Consider the following 25,886-nt stretch of genomic DNA (forward strand, 5'->3'; position numbering starts at 1 on the left):
ATTTTATATCGATCGCACTAAAGTGGTAACATTATAATACTTGAGCAGACTGAGGTTTGAGTCTCTACAGTAGTAACAGCCCGTGTGACGTAGCCTTTATTTTTCTCACCGCTAACGACAGAGGGCTGTGGACAAATGGTCTGAATGCCAACGAGCCAATATTCTGACGAGATGAAGTACAGTGTGCAGTTGGTTGGCGGCGCTCCATGATCCAAACCACCATCAGTCTTCAGCTGAGCTTCATCATCTGGTTATGGCTGAGTCAGCTGCTGCTGTCCATCCGTCAACAACCACCTCCACAGAATTTGGCATTGTTGGAGTGAAGCTATACGCTTCCAGTTTTTGAACCATAACCAGACATTTCTCCCACACTGGTCTGTCATTAGCTGTACGAATAAATGGAGCTACAGAGTACCAGACGAGTATGTAAACTATTCATTACTTTTTGATCTGTACCTAATAATCTGAGCAGGTCATTCTCTCAGTAAGTCCATCTGATTTATATATAAAAAAAATCTGTACAAACAACCTACAGTGCATTCACACAGCAATTTGGACAATCAGCAACTAGAAAAGTAGAAAAAGGTTCAATGGAAAGGGACTGATTCTTTTTACAGGAATGGACGGTGATGCAGCGTATGATGCGTGTGTGGAGAAGGAATTATTTCAGTTCATTCAACCTTCACTGACGAGACGACGGCGAGGCCGAACCTCTCACAGCTCGTTGTGCTCGAGTCCTTGACGAGAGATCTTGTTGGACAAATCCTGCATGTGTTTCTTCATCTGAAATCAAGACAAAGAAGTGTCAACACTTTTGCCCTTCTTTGTCTCTTTATGTCTAAATATAAGAGCTTACAATAACCAAACTCGTTCTACCTCGGCAGAAGAATTTGAATGTTACAGTTAAATGTGTGAAACACACTCGACAGTGAGACACCAAGTATCAAAAGAATAAATTCTGACTGGCAACAAGTGAAACCTGTGCTACTGTAAGCAATACTGCAACTGGCATTTCATCCCTGGCATTGTAGAACGTTTTTTTGTAATGCTCGTTGATTTGATGTCAGTCTGACATGCAGTAAAACACAAGTTCACAGAATACTATGCTGAACTAATAAAGCTGTTTGTAAGTCTTGATATAAAAATGACTGATAGTGCTGATATTTATTCTGCACTGACTACTGGTCACATAAAAAAGCTGAAATATTAGCACACTCTAGAAATACAGTGATACTACAGGAAAATCAGCTGAACACCAACAAGGGAATATTACAGGAGATTTTGGCACATTTTTGGGGGGGTTCCCACACCTTTAGCTGTGTTGATCATTCCACCAATGCACAATCCTTACAAGTTGTACCTTGTTGTACAGTAAAGGCGACTAATCGGGCTTTCCAACAATATAAAATACAACACCAATTGGCATTATTAAAGGGGACATATTATGGAAATTTCACTTTTCACTTTAACATATATTTGGGTGTTTGTCTTGCCTTTCAGCCCCCAAAATGTGAGAATTGACAAAAAAATCTGTAATGTTCAGGCTCCCTAGGTTGAAATCCACGTGTTTTTATGAGCTGTTGTCTAGCAATGATGTAACTAGTTTTCGAATTTGCATAATACCACCCCACCTGGGAAGCAGTGGTTCATTTGCATTTAAAGGGACAGGCACTGAAACCAGCTGCTCTGAACAGGGCTGTTTTGAGAGGATGAGAAGAGCTGTGATGTTTGATCTTTGGGGTATTTTGACCAAAGCATGTCACAGACATGTCTTTAAGACACCTGGGAACTATTTTAATTTGTGGAAGAGGGGCAGAATATGTCTCCTTTAAAGGGGAGAAATGATTGACTGAATAACCTTTTCAAACTTTTTTTGAGGAGAATAGTCAATGCACCACTGGCAATGTACTGTAGGGCATATTTGAAATTCCAGCTTTGAAAACAAATGTGGACTCTTCACCGGCTACAGCCCAAATTTTGCTTAAGTACTAATATGAACACACACATATTTCATTTGTTTCTGTAGATACCTGTAAACTTTACTACAGTGTTTTACAGCAGGGTAAAAACAGCTTTTCTTGGTATGAGGTTTGAACAAAGCTTTCCTTCCAGAGCTCTTCATCTTTCCTCATGTTGTAGTGTCACTCCAGAGGAACAATATGAGCTGTTGTTAACCTTTGTCCCCTATTTCTTTGGAACTGTGTTTTTTTTCCAGCACCGTAGCGGTTTTCATTCTGTCCCCATTTTGCAGCCATATTAGTGTGGACAGCTGGCAGGGAGTGAGCCTTTACACTACAGCTGTGTGGCGTTCACTGGCAGAGTGAGGAGTTGGGAGCTAACAGACGCCGTTGTCATCCTTCCTTACCTTGTAGCTCATCTCCCTCGTCTTCTCGGCGAGGGTGTTGTACTTCTCCTGGTTCCTTTTGATGTGCTCTTTGTCTCCCAGAGACTCCACGTGTTGCAGCTTCTGGTGGGACAGCTCCAGCTGCTCCTGGTAATGGGTGTGCTTCTCCACCTTGGTCTCAAAGTGACGCAGCTCCTCCTAAATATTTGAAGGGAAAGAGGGCATGGGTTCAGTTCGCTTACAATTACATGGCAGCGGCGCAGGGGAGCTGATAGGCATCTCAAAAGGTGACTGGAGCGGAAATGTCACAGAGAAAATAGGAGCTGAGCGTTTCCCTGTGATGTATGTGATCTCAGAGCCGGATGTGTTCAAAAATTTAAAATCTAAATTGAGTTGTTCGCTGCATTCGTCTGCTCCAGGGACAAAGGGTGACGGGAGCAGAGATAGGAGGGTAAAATTCCTGTACATTTGAAATGTGTCATGCATAAAATACAATCCTGTCTGTGCTTAATGATTCACCATGCACTTAGCTACCAGGTACACTACAAAAGTCACCTAATATATAAAAATCCGGGGTGAAAGTGGGGTAGTTTTTTTTCCGCATTGGATAATGCAGGCGCACAAATTATGCGTCACGTTGCTCATGATTCATCAGCCAATAATATTGGATCAGTCATCTGTCAATCAAACGTCTGAGAAAAACGAGGAGACTAGTCCACCACCGCCGACACAAACTCTCCTCCGTCCCTACTCCACTCTCCTCCTCCGGATCCCTGCGGTCCATCACTTAGCCTCGCTAGCTAAGCAAGCTATAACGTAGCAAGCCGCACACACATACACATACAGTACACACACCGAGCTCGGTCTCGCCCCAAACATTGAATATCCTGCCCGCTTGATAACGACCAATCAAATTAGATTTCCTTACTCGGGTAAACTTGTGCGGCAACTCGTGGAAACTTGTGGAAGGAGGCGCGACAAACAGGACAAACGGCCATTTCTGAACACCTTTAATGTTTGTCACTGGTATCGCACAATAAAAAAAAAAAAAAAAAAAAAAAGTACACTGCAAAAGGTAATACTGTTACCAAAAGGACACTTGATTAGAAAGTTGCAGCAAAGTTGCAGTGCTCTGATAAAATAAAAAGCCGTTATCTACAAACAGCTGAGAGCAGAGGTGTCCAGGGAGCTGTCGTAAGAGATTTAAGAGTTACCTTGAGAGAGTCCAGCTCGTCTTCACTGAGGTTTGCTCTCTTGGCAGCCTCCCACAGTTCAATCACACGGGGTTCCCGAAACTCTACAGAGGAAGAACAGAAAGAGGGAAAGATGAAGAGATAAACAGTCCGAGGAGACAGTTTGGAGCCTCACCAATACCCGTACTCTCTAGAGGAAGGGGGGCTTTGAAGAGGAGCAGCCACAGCGCAGCGGCCGTTTTATAAGATAGATTTCACAACAGCGAGCCACCACGGTTGTGCAGTCATTTAGTATATACACACACAGTATGATAGAGAGGGAAAAAAACTGCTTGTATTCACATCTCAGCCTGAGTTGCTGCCACTACATATGTACCGCAAAACTGCACGGATTACGAAACCAGACGAAGCAAACACAAGGAGATTTGGAGCGTTTAGTAACTTTGTAAGACGTGGTTGAGTGAGAAACAACCCGCAGGGGGAATGAGTGGAGAACGAGTATGGGAGTCAGGATGAATCACCACTAAGAGCATCTTCGTCTAAACTCTTGACAAACTCCCTCTGAAACCTGCACCGCTGAGACCTCGCACGGCTCCCGAACCTGCAGCGCAACTCGACCGACGGCAGCGCAGCAACAAGAGATGAGAGAGCAGAAACTGCAGGGAAATTTGAATCATAACAACAGTGATGACGACTTCTCAAGAGTTACACGGCGCAAGGACAAGCTGGAAGAGTGCAGCTTTAAATAACTCCTCTTAAAATAAGTCCTTTTCTCATCTTTCGTTCTAGGAACTCGATTTGAAACTAAGAGCACAAAACATGCTGTGATCCGGCACAGTCTGTTATTATGAATACCAATCCCAGTCATTAAGCTGATGCGATAAACGCAGAGTGAGAATGAGATGCAGAAACACACGAGCGAGCCGTGTGTGTGTGTGTTGTGTCTCCCTCACCGCTGTCTTCAGTGAAGCCCTCGTGGCTGAGCTTACGGAGGCGCTCGAAGCCCTGGTTGAGGTCTCTCATTTTCACCTTCAGCTCCGTGTGTTTCTGGTGCAGCACGTGCTCCTTGGTGTCGCCGTCCAAGGGGGAGATCACGTTCTTGTGGATTTCTGTTGAGACGGAGGTGGGGGAGAAGGGGAGAAAAGGGGAGCAGAGGAGGGTGACAAGTCAGGTACGGAGTCAAGAGCCAGCGGGGTTGAGTGGGTGGATGAAGAGGAGCGAGAAGAGCAGAGGAACGTCAAGCAATACAAGAGAGAAAGAGAAGCGTTTTAAATATAGAGTTTAGCAGCAGCTGTAAAGTAATCTGTACATTTTACATTCCACAGGGATGACTTTTTCTCCATGTATTCTTTCATAAGAGCTTTAAGCAGCTCGTGAAGCCTTGTGAGACTCCTGTCTGTCTCACCCCTGGAAAAGGTGAGAGGGCTAAATACTGAACAAGGGCCAAGCAGACAGTGACTCACTAATTCAATGATGACGGCTGACATTTGGATAAAAGGGAGAAAAAAAAAGAAAAGACTTGGGAACTCTGAAAGGAAGGGGGTGGAGGTGGTGGTGGTGGTGGTGCTGCGGAGATGCATGAAAACTCCCCTCCAGACAACATGTGATTGGCTCAATGTTTAAATGCATCAGACAGGCAGAAAAACACCTCGGGCTTTGTGCGGCAAGCAACACAGCGGTGTGCAGCGCTAACGGAAGAGTTCTGGCACGAAACAGCTGCAGAGTGTCAGTCGGGTCCTGGAGAGACGTGGCAGTCGGCTCGGCTCAAAACTCACAGCTCTGATGGGGTTTGACAAGTGCTGATCAGTGGGTGGCAACCTGCGGTGTGATATCTGCACCCTTTATACATACATAACCATTAGACTGAACATAAATTTACATTTGTTTGTTTTGGAAGCTCCCCCGGTGGCTAGAAAATATAATTGTGGTACAAATTTTGTCTATGTAAATGACAAATTATTCTGCTCAAAGAACCATAACTATGACAGTAAACAAAAGCAGATAGAGGCAAAAACAGCTGAGTCATTTCTATACAAATGCTGTTTAACAGTGACACAATGAATGGGTTTCAAACTCTTTCTGTAATGAAACATCTATGTAAAAGTCTTATCAGATGGGGACCACTGTTTAATTAGTGTCACTTTCAAGGTTCTTTATATGAAAAGGTTTGAGCATCACTGGTTTACAGTAATAATAGTCTGCTCACAGAGCTCACTTAGGTTCTTTTCATACAGGCAAACCTAACTTAAAGGGATATTTCAACATTGTGGTACTGTAAATACGTCTATTGACATAATCCCTATAGTTTTAGGAGTAGGTTCATTACCTTTAATTGTCGGTGCAAGCTGTTTTGAGATCGGCGGGGCAGAGATGTGAGCTGCTCAGCTAACGCAATGGAGGCTAATGGTATTTCTATGTTTCCCTCATCCACCAGAGCGTTTTGGAGTTGTTGGATTGTGTATTTTATGAGTTTGATGAGGGAAAGCCCAGAAACACCGCGCACATGCAGAGCTCACGTCTCTGCCCCGTCGTTCTAAAAACAGCTTGCACCGACAATTAAAGGTAGTGAACGAACTACTAAAACTATAGGGATTATGGCAATAGGCGAATTTGCCAAAATGTTGAAATATCTGGTAGCAAGTGGCCGTGACTGTTCTCTTCACTGTGTGTGTGTGTGGGTGGGTGGGTGTGTGTGTGTGTGTGAGAGAGAGAGTGTGTATAAGCCATGTGATATCTTCACCTCTGTGGCCCAGTGACTTATTCTGCTCTCGTGTTCCTGCTGCGCTCACATTTTGGGACTGTAATGTGTGTAATTATCATCCTTCCCTCTCACAGGAGCAGGTGTGTTACGTGAGTAGAGTGTAATGCTTCTCTTCAGACTGGATTTGCAGCAGCAGCCACAGCACTGTCTCCTATTTGATCTTTATTCCGTTTTTTTTTGTTTTTTTTAAGTATATTTTTTTGGCTTTTTTGCCTTTAATTTGATAGTACATAGTGAGATAGTGAGAGAGGGGGAGGCAGAGAGAGGGGGAATGACACGCAGGAAAGGTCTGCCCGACGTGGGATCTGAACCGGGGACGCCTGCGCTGAGGACTGTAGCCTCAACATGGGGCGGCCGCTTTAACCACTGAACCACGCACCGCCCCAGTTCTTTTTTTTTTTTTTTAAGAAATATGTGCCTTTGTGTGCATTTCTTGTGTTCAAGAAACTGCAAATCATGCAATTTGATATTACAGCCACGAGGTTATACATGTACAGATTTACAATTACACACATTTTTTCTTTTCACTGTATCAAAAAACATATCCAACTGTGATTTCAAAATGGAGTACGTTTCAGAATGTAAGAGTTGCTTAGCCACTGTTAAACCCCTAGTCATTTTCCTCCTCCTCACATTGCCGTTAGAAATTTCATACAACTGAGACAAAACCCCAAAGAGGACAACAGGGCTTAAAGTAAACTTGGCTTCAGAAAATACCAACGTGAACTAAGCAGAGGTGGCGTGACACATCAGCCTGGCATGGGAGCAGAGGGAGTGATTCATGCAGCTCACCCTCAGTCCTGCTGACGGTGTCCATGAGGATGGTGTACTCCTGGATCTTGTCTTTGTGGTGCTGGAACTCCCTCTTAAGGCTCAGCAACTCCTCGTTGGAGAACTTCCCTGAGCTCTGGGCCTGGTGGAGGTGGAGTCATGGGAGACAGAAGGAGTTAGTGTCCAAAGCAGCAGAGTGAGAGGTATTATCTAGGTCTGGACAAGGACAGTGGTGTGAAATAGGTTTGACTAAAAACTAAATTTTATTTTCCCTTTGGGTGCCCACATTGTTTAAATAACAAACACACTTGGACTTCTCTGTGTGCCCATGGGCAGGTTGGTCTGAAAATGAGCTGTGTTCAGGTGCACTGTTGACATGATGAAATGGAAAGTGACAGCATCATCAAGTAAGTGGCACATCTTATTTTAAGGGTGTATTGTCAAGAGAATAAGGTGCAACACAGGCAGCTCCACACTGTGCTGTCAGTGTTCCACTCTGGCGGAGGTCAGATTAAAGGACACAGCACAGCCTCAGAAGGTCGGAGCCTCTTTGGGACATGTTGTATAACCTCGTCATGTGTCACCATGTCTCTTGCACAGGAGAGTCTCTCTCACAACCTGGTAAATCCAGAGTTGCTGTTCATCGCCTAGATTTGTCAAAAGAGTTTCAAACCACAGATTTATTCAAACTTCTCATCATATGACATCAAATATTTCAGGCTTTGTCCTGTTGGTTACCCAGACCCTCTCAGCCCCTCAGATGGGTCAGGAGTCTGTGTCGGTGATTGACTTATTACAAATAGAATCCAATCCTGTCTGAAACACTGTGCCAGCAGCACAGCAACACATAACTACTGTGAGATGGCACTGCGATTGATTTATGGATGTACAGCCCAAAACTCTCCTGTGAAAAAGCAAGAGATTAAATACCTCCTCTTTGAATTATATACCTGTCATAACAACCGTTTTTTCCCCCCTGAATAAAACAGCAAAAAAGACACCAAACACAACACAACACTTCAGCTCCATCTGGAAGGTTTGAATGGAGCCCTTTGGACTGGCACATGGAACTTGCAAATATGAAATTTTCCTAGCCATCCAAAAAATATCACAGAACACTTGTCACTTTTCTGCTCTAGGTGCAATGTGGGTAATTATAATGGAGGTGGAATAAAACTTCTCTCATAGTTACCAATGCGCACGCTTTGGAAAATAATTGGCTGTGCTGAAAAACAAGAGATAATATGTTTCTCTGCTGCATGTTACAGCTGCATTCTGACACAGAGGACGACCGCTTTTAACCCTTTGAATCAACTTAGAGCCTATGTTTTTTTATTTGAACTGAACTGGATTTGGCCCATTTAAGGTTTGTGGCTGTTATGGCAGATTTTCCTCCAGCAACAGTGTGTCTCACTAAACTGTGAAAAAGAGGGCATGAAATCATTCCCAAAATACTTTCTATTAATCTTCTTCCTCCCTCCTTTGCACACAAATTCAAACGCACCTTGTTCCAAAGTTTGTCCAGCCTGGGATCTTCAAACAAGTCTCCCTCTTTGGTGTCGTGGTCCTTCAGAGAGTTGCTCTCCAGTGGCCGTGTGTCCCTTTTCCCATCCATCCCATACTTGGCCAGGATCACTGTGTAACAGAGCAGACGTTTAGCTATCACTGCCATAAACGATGCTGACATGAGTGAGTAAGGAGGAACATACATACACATCTAAAGTGACATACATATTCATCAATTGAACAAAACTTTCACATCAAAAATAACCCAGAGGCGAACAACAACCACTGACAGCAACTCAGTGAGTCACCACATCTTTAAAAAACTGTTAAGCAGGAGGGTTTTTGGAGGTGAGGTTCATAGACAGACCTACCCTGAAATAAACGAAGAATAGCTCAACAATTATCAGGTTAATATGCATAATCTTGGTCTCAGTGATGACCTTTAGAGAATATAACTCCAGTGTCAGTAACATTGTGACTGTTCCTCTGTCTGAGCAAACTGTTATTATCCTCTCCTTTACACAGTGGAAAACACCATGATAGCAATGACTCTGTATAGAGATGCCCCTGAATGCATCAGCAACTCCTTAAAGGGATAGTTCAACATTTTGGCAAATTGGCCCATTGCCATAATCCCCATAGTCTAAGCAGTAGCAGGTTCCTTACCTTTAATTGTTTTTAGAACGGCAGAGCAGAGCTGCGAGCTGCTCAGAGCTACGCTACGGAGGCTAATGGGATTTCTTGGTTTCCCTCATCAAACTCATCAAATACACAATCCAACAACTCCAAAACGCTCTGATGGACAAGTTGTGACCTGCACATTCACACATTCACCACACTATGAGATAATAACGGAACGTTACAAGACGGAGTTGTTTTCGAGGTAAATTCATGCAAAACCGCTGATGTGTCTTGTAATGTTACTATCTCATAGTGTGGTGAATGTGCAGGTCACAACTTGTCCATGAGAGCATTTTGGAGTTGTTGGATTGTGTATTTGATGAGTTTGATGAGGGAAACCAAGAAATACCATTAGTAGCTCTGAGCAGCTCACAGCTCTGCTCTGCCGTTCTAAAAACAGCTTACACCTACAATTAAAGGTAACAAACCTACTCCTAAAATTATAGGGATTATGTAAATGGACCAATTTGCCAAAATGTTGAACTATCCCTTTAACTGTATCAAAGTAGACAAGAATATCACAGAGCATATAGATTTTATAAAGGTTTCAGTGAGGAAAGTACCAGGCGGACTCTCTATTTGGCCCCTTGGAACATATACTGTTTTGACAAAATGTACTTGAAGTGTTGTTTTAGTGCGGTCAGGGCGTCTTGCTTTAGAAACATTAGGAAAAAAATACCCCCACAGCATTTTATGAGCTTTTTCATACAGGTATCCGCTACGCTGTGCAGGCTCCAGTGGGCCAAACAGGTTAAAGAGAACAGAAAATACATCCCTATACATCTCTTATGAATCGGCAGCTGAAAATAAGCCAAGCAGGCCAAAAAAAAAAAAAAAAACAAGTTTAGATTTGAGGATGCAGACAAGAGCTCCTTAAAACAAACTAAGTGACATAAGTGGAACACAGTAGGTGATAGATGTGCTCTTTGTCATGCGGTTTTCTGTCATCCAAAACTTGATATTTAAAGGTGAGAGCAAGAGAGGAAAAAGAAAATGCTTATTCACACTTCCACTCAGTCCCCTAACAGAACACTTTCCATAACTCAGAACCTGGCAGTGTGCCGGCACTTACAAAAACAAAAGAAGCCCGAAGATTAAAAAGAAATGGATCCAAAAACTGTCTGGAATACATTTTCTGGGACAGATAACTGATAAAGTGACCCTGTATTTCACATTTCTGGAACTAATCTGTTCGCTGTTTGTCAGCTGTGTGCAAAAAAATATTGAGCAGCACAATATACAGCCTCATCAGTCCGGTGCTGTCCTAACACTTTGGACGTTGCTCTGAAGAGGATCTGCCCTCATTATTCTGCTCCAGTAAACGTTACTGCAGGAGCTGATTCAGCATCATCTCAACACCGTAGTAACCAATCACTGTCACTGATTAACTACTGATACTTCATTAGGAGTGGGTCCACATGCAAGGGCCTAGTTAAAAAATCCTCATAAACAGGCTGGAAGAAGTTGAGGCAGCACCGGGCTTGCACAATACACATTTTATGGTTTCGACTGAGACTCTTGACCCTTTTCATCTACAATGAGCGCCGACTGTAAAATAAGCTCGCACTCCCAGAACAACCAATTTACAACAAAGAAGGTGTCAGGATTTGTCTCACCTCAGACTGAGAGATACATGAAGAAATAAAAAAAAGGAGACAGACGACTGATTTTTCAACCCAATTAGAGTAACTCAGGCAGAAAGGCGTGGCACAGAGGACAGAAGGGGATTTGATTTATATTTAGCCTACAGAGGAGCAGGAAGTGACTCTTCTGCACGTGAGTGCGTGTATGTATGGGTATGTGTGCAAAGATATATATATTTTTTAATATATTTTCTTATTTATTCTTGTTCTTATTATCCATCCATCCATCCATCCATCCATCCATCCATCCATCCATCCATCCATCCATCCATCCATCCATCCAGGAGCTGGAAGGTCACTCCACCACTGGGGAGTTAAGAAAAAGAGGAGTCCAGGGGGGGGGTGGACTGCTGCTTCCATGGGCCGTTGGTGGCAGAATACAAAGTGTTTGTCTGCAGCTGCTGAGGTGAAGATCCCTTCAGACAGACCCTTGTACACCAGCAGCTCCAGGGTGTAGGAGGCCTAATCATGATTTGATTAAAGATTTGATTGTCTCAGTGTGCCTGTTCCTGACCTTTCTCCATCTGAGGAAACTCCAGGGACAGGAGCTGCATCTCATTTGTCGATACATCCTTCACAGATCAGGTGTGTATCTGTGTTCAGTGTATGCCATTTAGCATCAGAAATGCAATATTCACGTCACGCTCCACATGTCTGTGAATAGGAGACTCTCTTTAAAATCGGAGGAATAATTCTGCTCACACTACACATAATTAAACTGCATGAATACGGAATCAGCTGCAGTCTTCATTTCAAATGGAGATTCTGACTTTAGCAGCAGTCCAACCTTGACAGGGATGAGAGATTTCTTCTGGGAATCAACTGGCTGCTTGGGAGAGTTTATGTATGTATATATGTATGTATACAAACTGACTCCATAGTGAGTTTAGATCCAAGAGAGGACACAAGACATTGCTGAGGAGAGACTGTCTCACCATTGAAGTTACGTCGGAGCTGGGCCTCTCTCTCCCCATTTTCATCCAGACCCTCTGCCTTCAACTTTTTCCACTGCATCTCGTCTTTTTCCTGGATCTTCAGGTCACTGTGCAGCTCAGCCTGCCGAACAGGGGACAGCTGCATCTGTCAGAACCGGAACAAGAGACAATGTAAGACAATGTAAGACCAGTAAGACCAGCAGAGAGGGAAAGTATGAGGACACAGCAGGATAAGGAGTGATGAAACAACGGATTATAAAGGGAAGCTGAAACACTGACACAGCAAAAACACTGTGACAGTTGCAAATGACTGGTAGGACCTTGATCAGGAGTATAAGACACAGTTTTTCCTACTTTGGTATCACAGGAGGAAATCCTGACTTGTTTTGCTTCAAGTTAGGAAACTGTTAATACTCAACCCAGCATCGCTTCTCAACTTTCATGTCAGCGTTACTTCTCTCATCTAATCTCATTGGGGTTTTTTCTAACCAACTGGATTTGTCATGGTCAACCACAGAAAATGAACTGAAACAATGATGGTTCTTAACTTTAAGACGGATGAGTTAAAAGTGCTGTTGACATCTTGGGGAAAATTCATACATGTTCTTTTAGGAAATTGACAAAAACAATGAAATAATATTCTTCTCAATGAATGACCTCTGCCATATGGATGAGAGCAAGTCAGCTAAGTGGTGGAAAAGTGAAAGTTTGGACAAGTTTGGAGGCTTGTGCAAGACACTTTTCATTACGTATGGTAGGAACTGGAGAGGTGTTTTTACTTGTTTAAGAACTATTCATCTGTGGTGGCTGATTACCACTGCTACCAAACATCTAAATTAGGGATTGACTGTAATCTGGCCCCAAGTCAGTGTGGGCAGATGAGACTGAGCCATCAATAAACCCCAGGATATATGAAAACAATGTGAGTAAAGAATTCATTCTGGTATACTGGAGAGGAGTTATGCAACCTTTGTCTCATTTAACATTTCTTTACACAGCTGAAGATACATCTGTCAAGCAGCCTATTGTAACTCTAGTTTCACCCTAATAGTGGACACATCTCCACCAGAGAGATGTCCTGCTGGACCATCTGGGTGACCTCCTCAAAGGCCTTCAGCCATAGATTATTATGTATTCCCAATTAACTACAGTAGTAGTACCATGCTTCATGATGCAGGTTGATAGCTGTCAATGAACTGTGCATAGAGAGGGTGTATTTGGTTGGCTCCATTGATTACCGACAGTCGTTACTTAGCAGTTACTAGCCTATTAGCAGTTGTTACAGTAGCCGCCGTTGCAGACTACCTCCGTGTGTACGTACCCGCGTAGCCTTCTCCCACACCTGGTTCAGCTTGGCTATCCTAAACTCCACCGTCTGTCCATCACTGCCGCCCGCTTTGGGCTCGTTCACATCCCGGGAGTATTTCCCAGCTCTGGCAACCACACCGAGGCACAGAGCGACGGCTACACACAGCAGTTTCATTGTAGGAACAACGCTACACAACCCACGACACAACGGAGACGAAAAAAACACTGGTTAGGCGACAAAACTAGCTTGAGAACACTGTGGAGGCTGTATGTTATTGTGGCTCACCGGAGCACCACAAGTCATGTGCTCTAAAGGGGCGGGCACTTCCGTAAGAATTGCATTATGGGATATGTAGTTGTCTGTCCTAACCCTTTTGATAGTAGCGCAAACAGGGCTTGTCTTCTTTGAACTACAATTCTTGGAATGCAGTTCTGCGTCGTTACCTGGCAACGGGTGCTCCAAAAGCTCTGAACAAATAGAAACGCTCCACGCGTTTACGTGACTGGATGCTGCTCACATCCTCACGTACGGTACGCATGGATCTATTCTGACAGTCCGATACAACCTTGGATACATCCACACCGGGATGGGCTGTGTGGCTGCAGGGGAACACATATGGGGTTTTAATACGATCAATATCTTTGATACGATATCAGACTAGCTTATATTCTCAGAGAAAAGAAGAAAACGATGGTTATCTAATTTGTTTATAAAATAGGCTACTTGATTTATTTTTCAGCATGTCTTTCAAAATGAATATTTTTCCCTTTAGGAAAATAAATAGCCTATTTATTATCAATATACCTCAAATATGCAATGAAAACCAAATACTGTTTAAGGCTTTGTAGGTTTCATATTTTTGATAGAAGATTCAAACTATTGCCAGCCTCTATTTGTTTATTCCTTATCATGCAATTTGTTTGATTTTAAATGAAATATACACTAAAATTAAGTATTGGTAATCACAGAACAGATTTATGCAAATTCCTCCTCTCAGGCTCTCAGCCTTATCAGACTATGTTTAAATTGGATATTCAAGGTTTTCATGTTGCTGCTAGACATTTAGCCTACATGTTATTTGTTTGTAATGTGTGGCTCTTAGTCTTAGTCCATTACATGACCAAGGAGGAGTTAAAACAAAGGAGATGCAATGTACATGTAGACACCCACACACATCACAAGCCTTTTTGGTCGACTGTGCAGATATTATGATAGTTATCCGTGTAATCCATGGAAGTGCAACAAATGAGCACACAGACTCACATAGTACATACACACACACATGGCATTTTGAATTAACGATTTATATTATCCATCACATATTCATTGCAGCCAAGCTAATTGGGTTTAGTGGGAGACAGAATAGGAGCAAGCTTTTTATTATTGATCAGCTGAAGTGGTCGCCTTGAAAAAAAATGTTTATACAGCATTCATGCCAATACAGCACAATCACTGGACTGAATTCAGTTAAACTATATTAAACTGGGAGAAAGAGAGGGGAACAGGAAGAGAGAAGGACCTTCAGACAGAAAGACATTAGTTTGTGCTCCCTCACTTTCATAATATTGTTTTAGAACTGTAATAAGTCAATAAATCTCATTCAAGTGAAAGTGAATTGCAGGGAATTGAAGTGAGAGACAGAAAGGGAGTGAATGAATGATGGGCTTGTTGGTGGGAGCCATGCAGCTCACAACAGCTGAACAAAAGACAGAACCACATCACAACAATTTTTCATAGTTTCAAATCTTAATTTGTCACAGAAATCCTTCATCGCTTACCTGGCAAATATAAATCTAATGAGAACTATTATTGAAAAAAAGATCTGACTTTAAAACATGTCACAAAGCAAGCAGTCTCTTCAAGGCAGAAGTCAGTTTAATCATCTGATAAAAGACATTTTGTTTGTCTGACATTTAGAGACACAGTGGAACAGCTACAAAGTTGTTGCAGTTATTTGTCACAGAAATAAAGGATTTAACAAGATGACTTAGCTGCATAATCTTTCTCACTTATTGGTCTACACTGTAAATCCAATATTGACAGATTAACAGATTTTATTTTGAGTATTGTCAAACATAGGGCACATTTTCGACAGTCAAACAACTTTAACATATCTGTATTACTTGTTTTCGCTTATACACGAAAAGTGACCTTCCTGACAAAGATGAATTTGTTCACTCATCCAGATTCGAGGCTTGTGGAGATCCGGTGCTTATCAACTGGCCACAGGATGTCCTTGGAGGAAGGGGGGACACATTGTTCAAAGGGGCTGAGAAGAGATGTAGATGTCTGGCTGCTTGCCTCACTGATGCTTCCTCAGGGATCACTGAGCTCAGACATTGGCGACTTAACAAATATACACAAGTTGATCTCGAGGGTGATTCACTCAAGAAGCTAGTCCAAATGTCTTTGTTATGCAATACATAATTGGCTATCTATCTATCTATCTATCTATCTATCTATCTATCTATCTATCTATCTATCTATCTATCTATCTATCTATCTATCTATCTATCTATCTATCTATCTATCTATCTATCTATCTATCTATCTATCTATCTATCTATCTAATAAATAACAGAAAAGAGCTCTTATTTTGTCCAAAATTTTAGCACTAATTTAACTTTCGCAAAACAAGTAGATGGTAAATAAATACAAGTAATATTTACTCAAGTAATGCTCTTAAGCCATTTCCTGCTAATTCACTGTACTTCAGATGCAAAGATTGTACTTATTATCCACTACATCTATTTCTTGAGTTAGTGACTAATTACTGTGGTTGCAATACAAAATATCACTTTAATATAAAGAATTTGATAATTTGATTGATCTCCAAGTAGATCAGTATGTGAATCATGTCTCTTCACCACATGAATCCAACACTCTGAAATGGGGAAGTTCTGCACAGTTTCAGTACTTTAAGAATTTTTAGATGATAAAATCTGTGTACTCTTTCTGGAATAACATTTCAAATGCAGGTCTCTTACATTTAACAGAAACTATTTGTTTGGGTGCAAAGTCTGAGTACATCATTCAACCACTGCTGAAAAGTAAATTGCCTGTGTTATCTCACATGTCCTCTCATTTCAGATCTTTTGCTTCCTGCCACTGTGTCTCCTGCTGCTACAGTAACTGTCTGCCCCGCCCTTATCGGTTTCACCCACCTGTGCCTCTTTGTCTTCCCCTTCCTAGTATATTTAGGCCCCTTGTGTTTGACTTTGACTTCTTGATGCGATTTTTGCTGAGTTTACATCTGATCTGAGAGAAGTTGGTTGTCTCTGGGAAGACGGCTTGTGTCCTACTGTTGAGTCCTATCATCTGTGGTCACCCCAGTGTAACATCTTCTAAATTTGAGAATTTTGAAGACATGCTCTGATAACTGTTTTCGTCATTTCCCAATTAACTCAGAATCAGCCCTAACTGCTGCACTTACTGGAAAAGACTCCTGCTCGTTTCCGGCTCTTAACTCCTCTTTTTCTCCCTGTGTTTGTTGTGTTTCTTCTTTAGTTACTGCACCTGCACACAACAGGTTTGTTCTTTAACAAGCAAAAATGTCCACAAGAGCTCTGCTGTTGACGGAGCTGCACTGCAAAGGTCAGCACCACCTTGGCAAAAAAGTTCTGAGATGTTCTCTGTGTCTCATCGCATCTACTGTATCTCAGCTTCTGGCACGACTGCAGGATCCATGCACACATGCGTGCTATTGTGGGGATGGAGATGTCTGAGTGAGTTACCTGATGAGTAAATAAATAAAATATATTAATCATTCCTTGATACACTGATTAAAAAACAGTGTCATTATTAGGCTTTGTTTTGCTGCAAAGGATCATTGTGTACAATTAATATTCATATAAATAAAATAATGCAGAGTGACATTTAAATATGGATCTTTTGTCCATGTAATCAGTTGATTGATCATAATAAGTGTTATAAAATCATAATTTTCTATGAAGTTCCAGTCAGAAAACACACAAAATATACAGATGTGTAATACTTTATTAAACTTATTGTGCTACTCTGGAATACAGGACATATTATTGTGGCTTCATAGATCGCAGTGCTCATGTGTGGCCGTTGGTTTGCTGGGTGTGTGAGCCTGCACAAATACGTGTCTGCCAGCGAGTCTCTGGAGTGGGAAGTCAAGACAGACAGAGGGATATTAGGCCAGAGGGAGGCTAAGGCACAGCAAACAGCCCACAGCACCGCGTCTGTTATATAAACCATGTTTGATGACAGGATCATTTTGTCTCCCTTTGACTTCCATTAGGTGGATAGAGAGAAACCGGCAGCAGTGGAGTGTGAGAGCAGTGAGACGCAGGAGAGAGACAGAGTGAGCGAGAGAGCAGGAAAGTGAAAAAAAAAACAAAGGGAGAAAGAAAGAAATAGATTGAGAGAGCAGGTGCTTTCTCAGCAGGTTGTGTTAGGTAGAGTGGTAATGAAATAAAGCTTACATTCAATCACTGACCATGAACAAACACAGTCATTATGACCAAGTGATTGCAATAAACAGGCTTCGATCATCTTATTACTTGTGCTAATTTAACTGCAGGGGAAGAACAGGAGCAGACATCACATTAACTTAACGTCTGGGCTTGAATTAGATCCTGTCTAACAGAAGTTTCACTGTTTTCAAAATCCTGTAACAGCCACTTCATGGTATTTCAGCAGAGCTGGGAATACTTTCAGCAGGTTATAAAAAAATAGCAGACTGCCTACATTTTGCAGGAGCACCGTGGTGGTGCAGAAAATGTTTTTGAAAAATTTGAATGCATATTTAATGACTGCTCATGCATCAACCATGTCAGCTGATGAAGAAAAAGAAGAGAATTTATTTTCACAGGTCCTTGTTAATATGTATTTTAATTGTCACTCTGAACTGAGTTACCACAAGAGCATCATATTCACTTCATTTTTCAGAAAGAAAATTAATATACTGAATATTTTGGTTTAATATGGGACCAGACTATAGACTGAGAAAGATAGATGCAAAAGAAACAGAGCTTAAGCAAGGCAAATAATAAAGTAAATGAATGGCTGGATGTTGTCTGTTTCCAAAGTGTGATACACATCTGATGTCTGGCAGAGTTCAGAGAGTGTGTTGGACCTGCTGTCACTTAGAATGATTAGAAACACTGTTGAGGTAGATTTGTTGTATAATTTCCCAAGCCTCTGCCCTGCCTCTTTCATCCAATTCTGTCTGTACTAGTCCAACCTGGCCTTTGATAAAGATGAGGAAGATATACCAGACATCTCAAGAGAATGAAAGGGGGAGAGAGAGAGAGAGAGAGAGAGAGAGAGAGAGAGAGAGAGAGAGAGAGAGAGAGAGAGAGAGAGAGAGAGAGAGAGAGAGAGAGAGAGAGAGAGAGTGAGGGAAATTTGCTGCAGCTAGTCTCTTCATTGCTACATTCTGTCCAAATGTGCCAGATATCCAGGTATAGGACGGACCCAGGTCTGACAACCCCTGCTTCATCAGTGTGGCTCAGTAGGAGACAGAGCTGCTACTGATTTGATGGAGTGTCAGTGCCAAGAAAATGATATAACACTATATATTTCGGGGCACAATTATTTGTCCAACTTTAACTTTTGTTTATCACATTTGTCAGTGTTTCATTCGTCACCTTCTCTTCGACCCTCTTTTGCCTGAATTTATCAAATAGTTTGCCATTAGCTGTGCATCTTCTGTTCAGAGCCTTTTTTTGCCAATATAATGAACTTCCTAACAATTCTGTATGTTTATGTTGATGCATAAAAGCATAACAAATGTATGCAAGAGCTGCATAAAGAAATATCCAGTAATTAATATGTGTGTGCTAATTTTAGAGCATGGCTGTAGAATAAAGGAGCATCTATTTTTGGTTACCTGCAGCCTGGAGTTTTTCTTGATCCCCACAGTGTGCAGGTTCACTTGTCCTCATTTTGAGCATTATAAATCTTTTTTCAGTCTTTCAGCAGTGGGGACTTTGATGTGTTTTCCAGCCTGACATGCCAATGTGAAATTGAGTTATTTCATTAAATATTATCCAAGAGACAAGTAACATCATCTTGATGATATTGACAAACCTCAGCAATTAAAATATCTTACATGATATTAGTCAAATTAGTGGCATATATCAATTCATTATGAACCATGGCATGTTAATGTTATAACTCCAAACCTTTTTATGTAACAATGGAAGTGGTCCTGTTCTTTAAAGTTGGTGACCCTGACTCCCTTTCAGCTAGAGATCTCCATTTTAAAACTTTTGGCATGAAAAGTCAATGCATTGCATTTTTAAGAAACAGACATGGTTGATGTACACCCAGTAGCCTGTTTAATACCATGTACTGTGTTGCCAGCAGTGTAACCTGTACTGTATAGTCAGCTTCACTGGAGGTGAATAGAATCGATCAGGGCCACATTAACTGTAGCTGTACTTTAAAGCACTCTAACAGATTTGGCTGCAACTTCTGTCTTTTAGTTAAATCTTTAGACTGCTTACAGGTTAAATTACTGGGAACTGTAACTTCTTAAAAGAAAGTTTTTCCTACCATCCAGAGGCTCATTGGTTCCATTTCCTTTTTAGTGCAGTAATCAAAATCTACCCCCGGGCTGTGATAATAGACCTGTCCTGTAAAGGCAAAGACTAGAAAGTTAAAATAAAACTTATTCCAAAAAAAATAAATAACATATGGCTGCATATGTTCAGGCACTCACAGATGGTGTAACTGGTTGTTATTTAAAGCAGAAGTGAGTGATATATTTGTGTTAATATAAGTCTTAAATAGTTATATCTTCCGACAGCAATCACTTACATAGAGTGTTTGGACTGAAACACGGGTCTCTCAGTCCCTCTGCTCTGCTCTGAGCCGAAGAGAAAACATTTATCGTATCCTACAGTTTTTATCCAATGAGGAGAGAGAACGGCATGCAGGGCTGTGTGTGCAGCCAAGGAACGCCGTGAATGTGGTGACGTAGCGACGAGGACTGTTATGGTGCGTTCAAGGAAACTCGTATTTTTCCGACCGTGAAGTGGTACCAGTTCGATCTGGTACGAGTTCACCGGTCGGAAGTTACGAGTGGCCGTTATAGTGACTTTCGCCGGTAAAACAGGTCGGAAAAACACGAGTGGGTTGCCTGGAACGCTACAAAGTCGTAAGTTGTGACTTGAAGCTGTAATTTACGATTTCAAAAGCCTGCCTGGAACGCAGCATTAGCGAAAACGACCGGATCACTCACTTCTGCTTTAACTTAAAGGTACCACTGCACTGGGGTCCTTTAAAACCCTGGAGTCCATTATCTGTGCATAAAGGACATCTTGCTTCTATTTAATTAGAATTAATTAATAAGAGAGAGCTGCCCCCAACTCCCTAAACTGTGCTTAAGCTGTTATACTGGCCCTTGTTTGCAATAAACCTGGAGGGTGCAGCGTGCATGCAGGCTGGAGATAAATGCACCTTGTGCTTATTTGCTATATAAACAATATCTTTCTGTCATTGATATCCTTTGTCTGGAACACCAGATGTTGTTTTTTTTCAGTACTTCATTTCTACATATTTCTGTTACCAGTGTCTGTGAGTGCTACACACTATATGCAATACAATTATGGATTCATTAAAAATAAATGTGAAACGAATCATAGAAATGGGAGAAGTAAAAAAAATGGAAGGAAGGTTTATAGTATCACAAATTAAGATTTGCTGGCATTTACTCACCACAATCAAATCTATGTGGCCAGAGATAATGTGACAATTATTTTCTCATGAATGGATTTCATGACTGTAACACATCAGTTGTTTGTGAAAACTTAGCAGTCAGAGGTTGCTGTTGAAGAGGGAGATTTAAGCAAGGACAACTTGAACAGTGGATAAATATCATTTAGTAAAGGTCATAGCGTTTTCATCAAGGTAAATAGGTAAAATATTTGAAGTGAAATGGACATGGATGGCTGGCATCTAAAGGGTCAACCTGCCTTATGTTTCATTGGGCTATTTAAATGTCAACGTAGCCTGCGTCTAGTCTTCCTCTCCCTCTTGAGGCTAATGTGGTCGAAGTTTTGTAATATTTTGTACACTGACTGTCTTCAAAGTGAACAGACCACTCATTGACATTTATGGACTCTATGATAATTTCATTACTACATTTTATGAGGACATAGAAAGTCTGGTTACCCTCGAAAAGGTGAGTAGCCATTAAACAGAGTTAAATGGAGCCACTGGCCTCAGAGATACTCAATGTTTTTCTTGAGGATAGAAAGCAAAGGAAGTCACAGTGGTGCTGAGATTGGAAAATGTATGTGCTTAAAACAAAACTTTTGTCATATTTGCATCATAATTATTATTATCAACAATACTCTCACTATGTTCTTATGTACTGGGCTAATTGTCTTTCTCTGAGAATCCATATTGTATCCCCTAATATATTTTTGACCTAATGAAAATGAAAATAAAAATTTGATCACACACACACACACAAAACTTTTGTCATATTGTGTCTTTCAATCTGCTCAGTTTTGATTTAAAAAAGATCAAATAGGAAACAACCCATCAGGCCCATTCATATAGCAAATCAGTGGTTAATTAATTTTACGTGCAATAATAGATTTTTGGGGTAACTGGCAGCAGAGCACTGAGCACACAAACGTTATGTTTTACCCCTTAAAGTGAACAGTTTAGAAAACACATCCTGCAGACACTAGTCTGAGCCACATTTCATTTTCACTTTTTTTTGTGTTTTTTTTTTTTTTTTAGCTCTGCTTTAGTCTCCACCACATCCTGAGGGAAATGTCTGGCTATTTAGCTGCTAAATGTTCCACTGCATTCATCAGGTAGTCACTATCTGGTGCTGTGTATAGCACAAGTAGTGTTTTTAGAGGTTTTTACTAGAGACAGCTATTTGTTGCACCAGGAAACAAAGTGATGAGAGCAGTGAAAGCAAGCAACAAATAGAAAAGGCCGGCCTGATAAAAGAAACAATTGTCAAGGCTCAAAAGTACCTGGATAACACAGACAATATAAGAGTTGGTACAAAAGAAGGAACTGGTGAAAAACTGTAGTTCAGGCAGGAAAGACAAAACTCTGGGACAAGAGGCGGGGAAAGAGATTTTAGTACACAAAATAATCAAATCACAAGAGAGGAAACGTAGGTGAAGAGCAGGTAGGGACACAAGGTAGGTAGTGAAATAAGACTTCATAAACACAAAGCTCAAGACTACACAGATTCAACCAAAATGTGTTTAAAACGCACTGCAGAGGTGAGAGATACTATAATTAGGCTACCTATGGTTTTGTCCCTATGAGCGAAACACTGATACACTGCTACCATAAAAAAAATAATTAAACAGTGTTAAGATGTGAGACAAAATAATATCAAAGCAGGTTCATAACCCTCCTGGTCTGTCACATCTATCTCAGAGTCTGGTCACGGCCTGGAAAAATTATTTTCTTGGAATGGACATAAACAAAATCACTTGCAGATTTGCATTCAGCTCAGAGGGATTGCAGCCCTGAGCAGAAAATAAAAACAGCAATTACTCTCTTTATGGTCTCCACTTTCAGTTGGAAAAGACAGTTGGAGTAAGTAAATATTTCACTTTTAGGATTTGCAGGCTCTCAAGTACATCATTTGATATCATTATTGCTTTTGTGTATTTCTACAGAAACACATAAGAAATTCTTCTGATTGATATATTTCCTGTCTCACAGGTGTATGTGTGCTCGTGTGAAAGAAAGGGTGAGGTGGTAGTGGGGAATTCAATATTCATTAAATGTTCTCAGTCTGTTGACCTTTTCTTTCCTCCCTCCCTGAGTCCATGCTTCATTTGATTCAATAAGAGACTTTAATTTTCAAAGCAAACCTTCACTTACAGATTTATTCCCTGGAGGTATTGCTTTGTGTACACAGAGGAGAGGAAAGGACAATATAGATCAGCTGGGAGGAGACAGATGACAGAGGAATGGGGAGAAAAGACAAAAGGGGTGGGTAAATAGCCAGTACTCTGAAGTCGGACTCTTAAGCCTGTAATTTTGAGAGTGGGTGAAAGAAAAATATCTATATTTTATTCTCTGACATGATCTTTTACTCTATGATTCTTGATTGCCTGATTTAATTTTCCAATGCACTAAAGCAGATTTTTACCAAGCACGGCAGAAAAGAAGCAAAGATGTAAAGAATGTCTTCAAATATTGATGAAGGTTATTATACAGCTATTTGACTGAGACCTCATAATTTTAAAGGTCCCATATTGTATAAAATGAAATTTCCATGTCTTTTTCTTTTATTACAAAGCAGGTCCCAGTTCTTTATTAGTACTGTTAAATGTCAACGTGCTCCCTCCACAGCCTACTTTAAGGCTCAGTACTCAGAAACTGAGCCTTAAATCAAGCTGTCTGGACTTCTGTAACAACCTCAGAGGATTCGGTTTCTCAGAGTGTGAACTTGAAATCTGCTATGTCTTTATCAGATAACTCAAACAACTGTCACTGGTCTCACTGTCCTGCCATGTAAATCGCAAAAATCACTGCTCATATATATATCAAAACTAGAAAGAAAACACTGGAAAACTGTGTGATATATGATTGGAATTCACTGAGATTACAAAATAAATGAGTAACAACAGCTGTCAGACTGGATTTTACTGTTGACAGTGATTTGTATGCTGTGTTGACAGGTTAATGTCAAAGTAGATGTTTCCAGTGTTCGTCGTCCATGTGTCCATAGAGACTTCAGTTCACTCATGCATCAAACAATTTTTCATAAAATGCCTCAAGAAGAAAATTGCAAGTTGAGGCATTCAAACATTCCTGTGCCTGGGATACCTTTAAGGGTAAAATTGTACAAACTGAGTAAGACAGGGTTTTTTTTTTGAGCATTTAGCTTTTGTGTCCTGTGTGAGTTTTAAAGTCAGAGGGAGAATACTGGCCTTTGGGTTGTGTGTATGTGTGTGTGTACTTGTGTAGAAAGGCCGAGAACCGACCGGAGCCAAATGTCTTGACCACTGTGGGTAAAGGGCTGTATTCAGCGCTGACACAACAAAGGAAGCAGGATCAGACAAACACAGCGTGACCGTTCCTCCAAAAGAGCATCTTCATCCACGGAAATCTATTTCTCAAAGGCCAGCTGAAGCCCGGGGCTGGCTTCACAGACGCAGCAGAGAAAATCTGGTTTCTCTTGTTACCTCGCAGAACCCGCTGCTTGTGTTGACTTCTGTGTGAAACCGCTAGAACCATAGTTTTTAAGTTAAAGAGTTCAGTCATGGTGGACACCAGTGGTACCTACTTACTGTAAGTTCCAAAATGTCTTGGAATAACAAACACCTGAACACCTTCTTTCAACACCATTTATGTGTATACAGTGTTTATAGCTTTTGGCAAAATACATCCTTTCACTGCTTCAAAATAGAGCTCCTACATTCAATGCTTTCAATACATAGAGACAGCAACAGGAAATGATTGGTTTGCATTTGCAGTAAATCAGCTCTGAGCAAACCGTAGAGGATTGTCGATGTTATCTGTAAGACAATATTGCAGATAGTACAACTGGATTACATGTTCTTACACTGAATACTAGCGCACACAGTCATTTTTAAGATGTACATTCACTGAATGGCTATTGATAATAAAAGAAAATGTTGATCGTGCTGTCAACAGTGAGACTTAATCTAATGGAAAACATTAAAAATGTTCAGACAAAAACGGAAAACGTATAATTAAATGTCAGCTGGGTCAACTGCATCTACTGATAAGAGTCTGTAGAGAGAGACAAAGGATGTGTTTAAGCAAATCTGAGTGAATTCTTGTATTTATTGTTGTCTAGTCTTACTTGTTTTAGAAGTTCACAAGAGGTCAAATGACTGAGCCATGTTTAGCTGCACCTTTCACGCTGGCCTTGCTGTCTGTATTTGGAGGTTCATTCATAAACCTGGCCTTTTCATCACTATCTGTCCTGCAGAACCCACCTACACCTCAACTCCACCTTTCACCTGTGGGCTTAAGGCTCAGATGGCCTCTCCACCACCACAGCCGTGTGCTCCATAGTCCAACACACTCCTCTCAACTCAGTTAAACACCTTTAGAAAATACTGTAAAACTGTAAAGGATTGCATTAAATTAGAGAGGTATTATTGAATTATGTCCTCCCTCTGTACTTAAACCTTGTATCATTGGGTTTTGTTAAGATTACTGTGCTCACTGCTGCAGGCATGAATGTCCCCTCATCACAGATATAACTATTTTAAATATTCATTTGTTACAGTAATTTCGCCAAAATTAAGTCTTGAGGGTAGGTATAGCAGCACAAGGTAATAAAAAAGGCTGCCACTTGCATCATGATTTTCAATTAAAAATGGGTCCTTCTGAGATTTACCTGATACTTTATTTCTTTTTTCTTTTCTTTTTTTTTGTATATTTGAATAATTCATATTACTTGTAGCCTGGAGGCAACAATTTGCACAATTGCCCTGAAATATCTTCCAGTTATCAACTGTAGCTGGCTAAATGTTTACTTTCATAAACTAAATAAGAAGTGCCATTGGAAACATACCGTAATTTAGCCCCCCCCCCAAAAAAATGAAAAAAATAGGTCAAGCCAAGTGTGTAATGATAATAATGAATGAATAATGGAACAAGCTCCTCTAAAGCCGCTTTCCAAGAGATATTAACACCAGAGTTATCTTTGGAATTTGAATGTGCTTTGACAGATAAACGACGAGGCTTATGGATCAAATACATGTAGCAGCCCTGTTTGAATCCCTGTTGTGATCTGACCC

At 41.0% G+C, this 25,886-nt stretch overlaps 1 protein-coding gene across 1 annotated transcript; it reads right to left on the reverse strand.

Moving 5' to 3' along the window:
- Nucleotides 1-556: 556 nt before the first annotated feature.
- On the reverse strand, nucleotides 557-13,425 carry lrpap1 (low density lipoprotein receptor-related protein associated protein 1). The gene is made up of 8 exons (XM_083978640.1): nucleotides 13,156-13,425; nucleotides 11,835-11,979; nucleotides 8,574-8,704; nucleotides 7,091-7,211; nucleotides 4,491-4,646; nucleotides 3,559-3,641; nucleotides 2,366-2,542; nucleotides 557-783 (listed from the first exon to the last, which is right to left on the reverse strand). The coding sequence occupies exons 1-8, from the start codon at nucleotides 13,315-13,317 to the stop codon at nucleotides 715-717; spliced, it is 1,044 nt and encodes a 347-aa protein (XP_083834766.1). The 5' UTR covers nucleotides 13,318-13,425; the 3' UTR covers nucleotides 557-714.
- Between the last annotated feature and the right edge of the window lie 12,461 nt (nucleotides 13,426-25,886).

The sequence above is a fragment of the Trachurus trachurus genome (assembly GCF_905171665.1).
Source record: "Trachurus trachurus genome assembly, chromosome: 1".
NCBI classification, from domain to species: domain Eukaryota; kingdom Metazoa; phylum Chordata; class Actinopteri; order Carangiformes; family Carangidae; genus Trachurus; species Trachurus trachurus.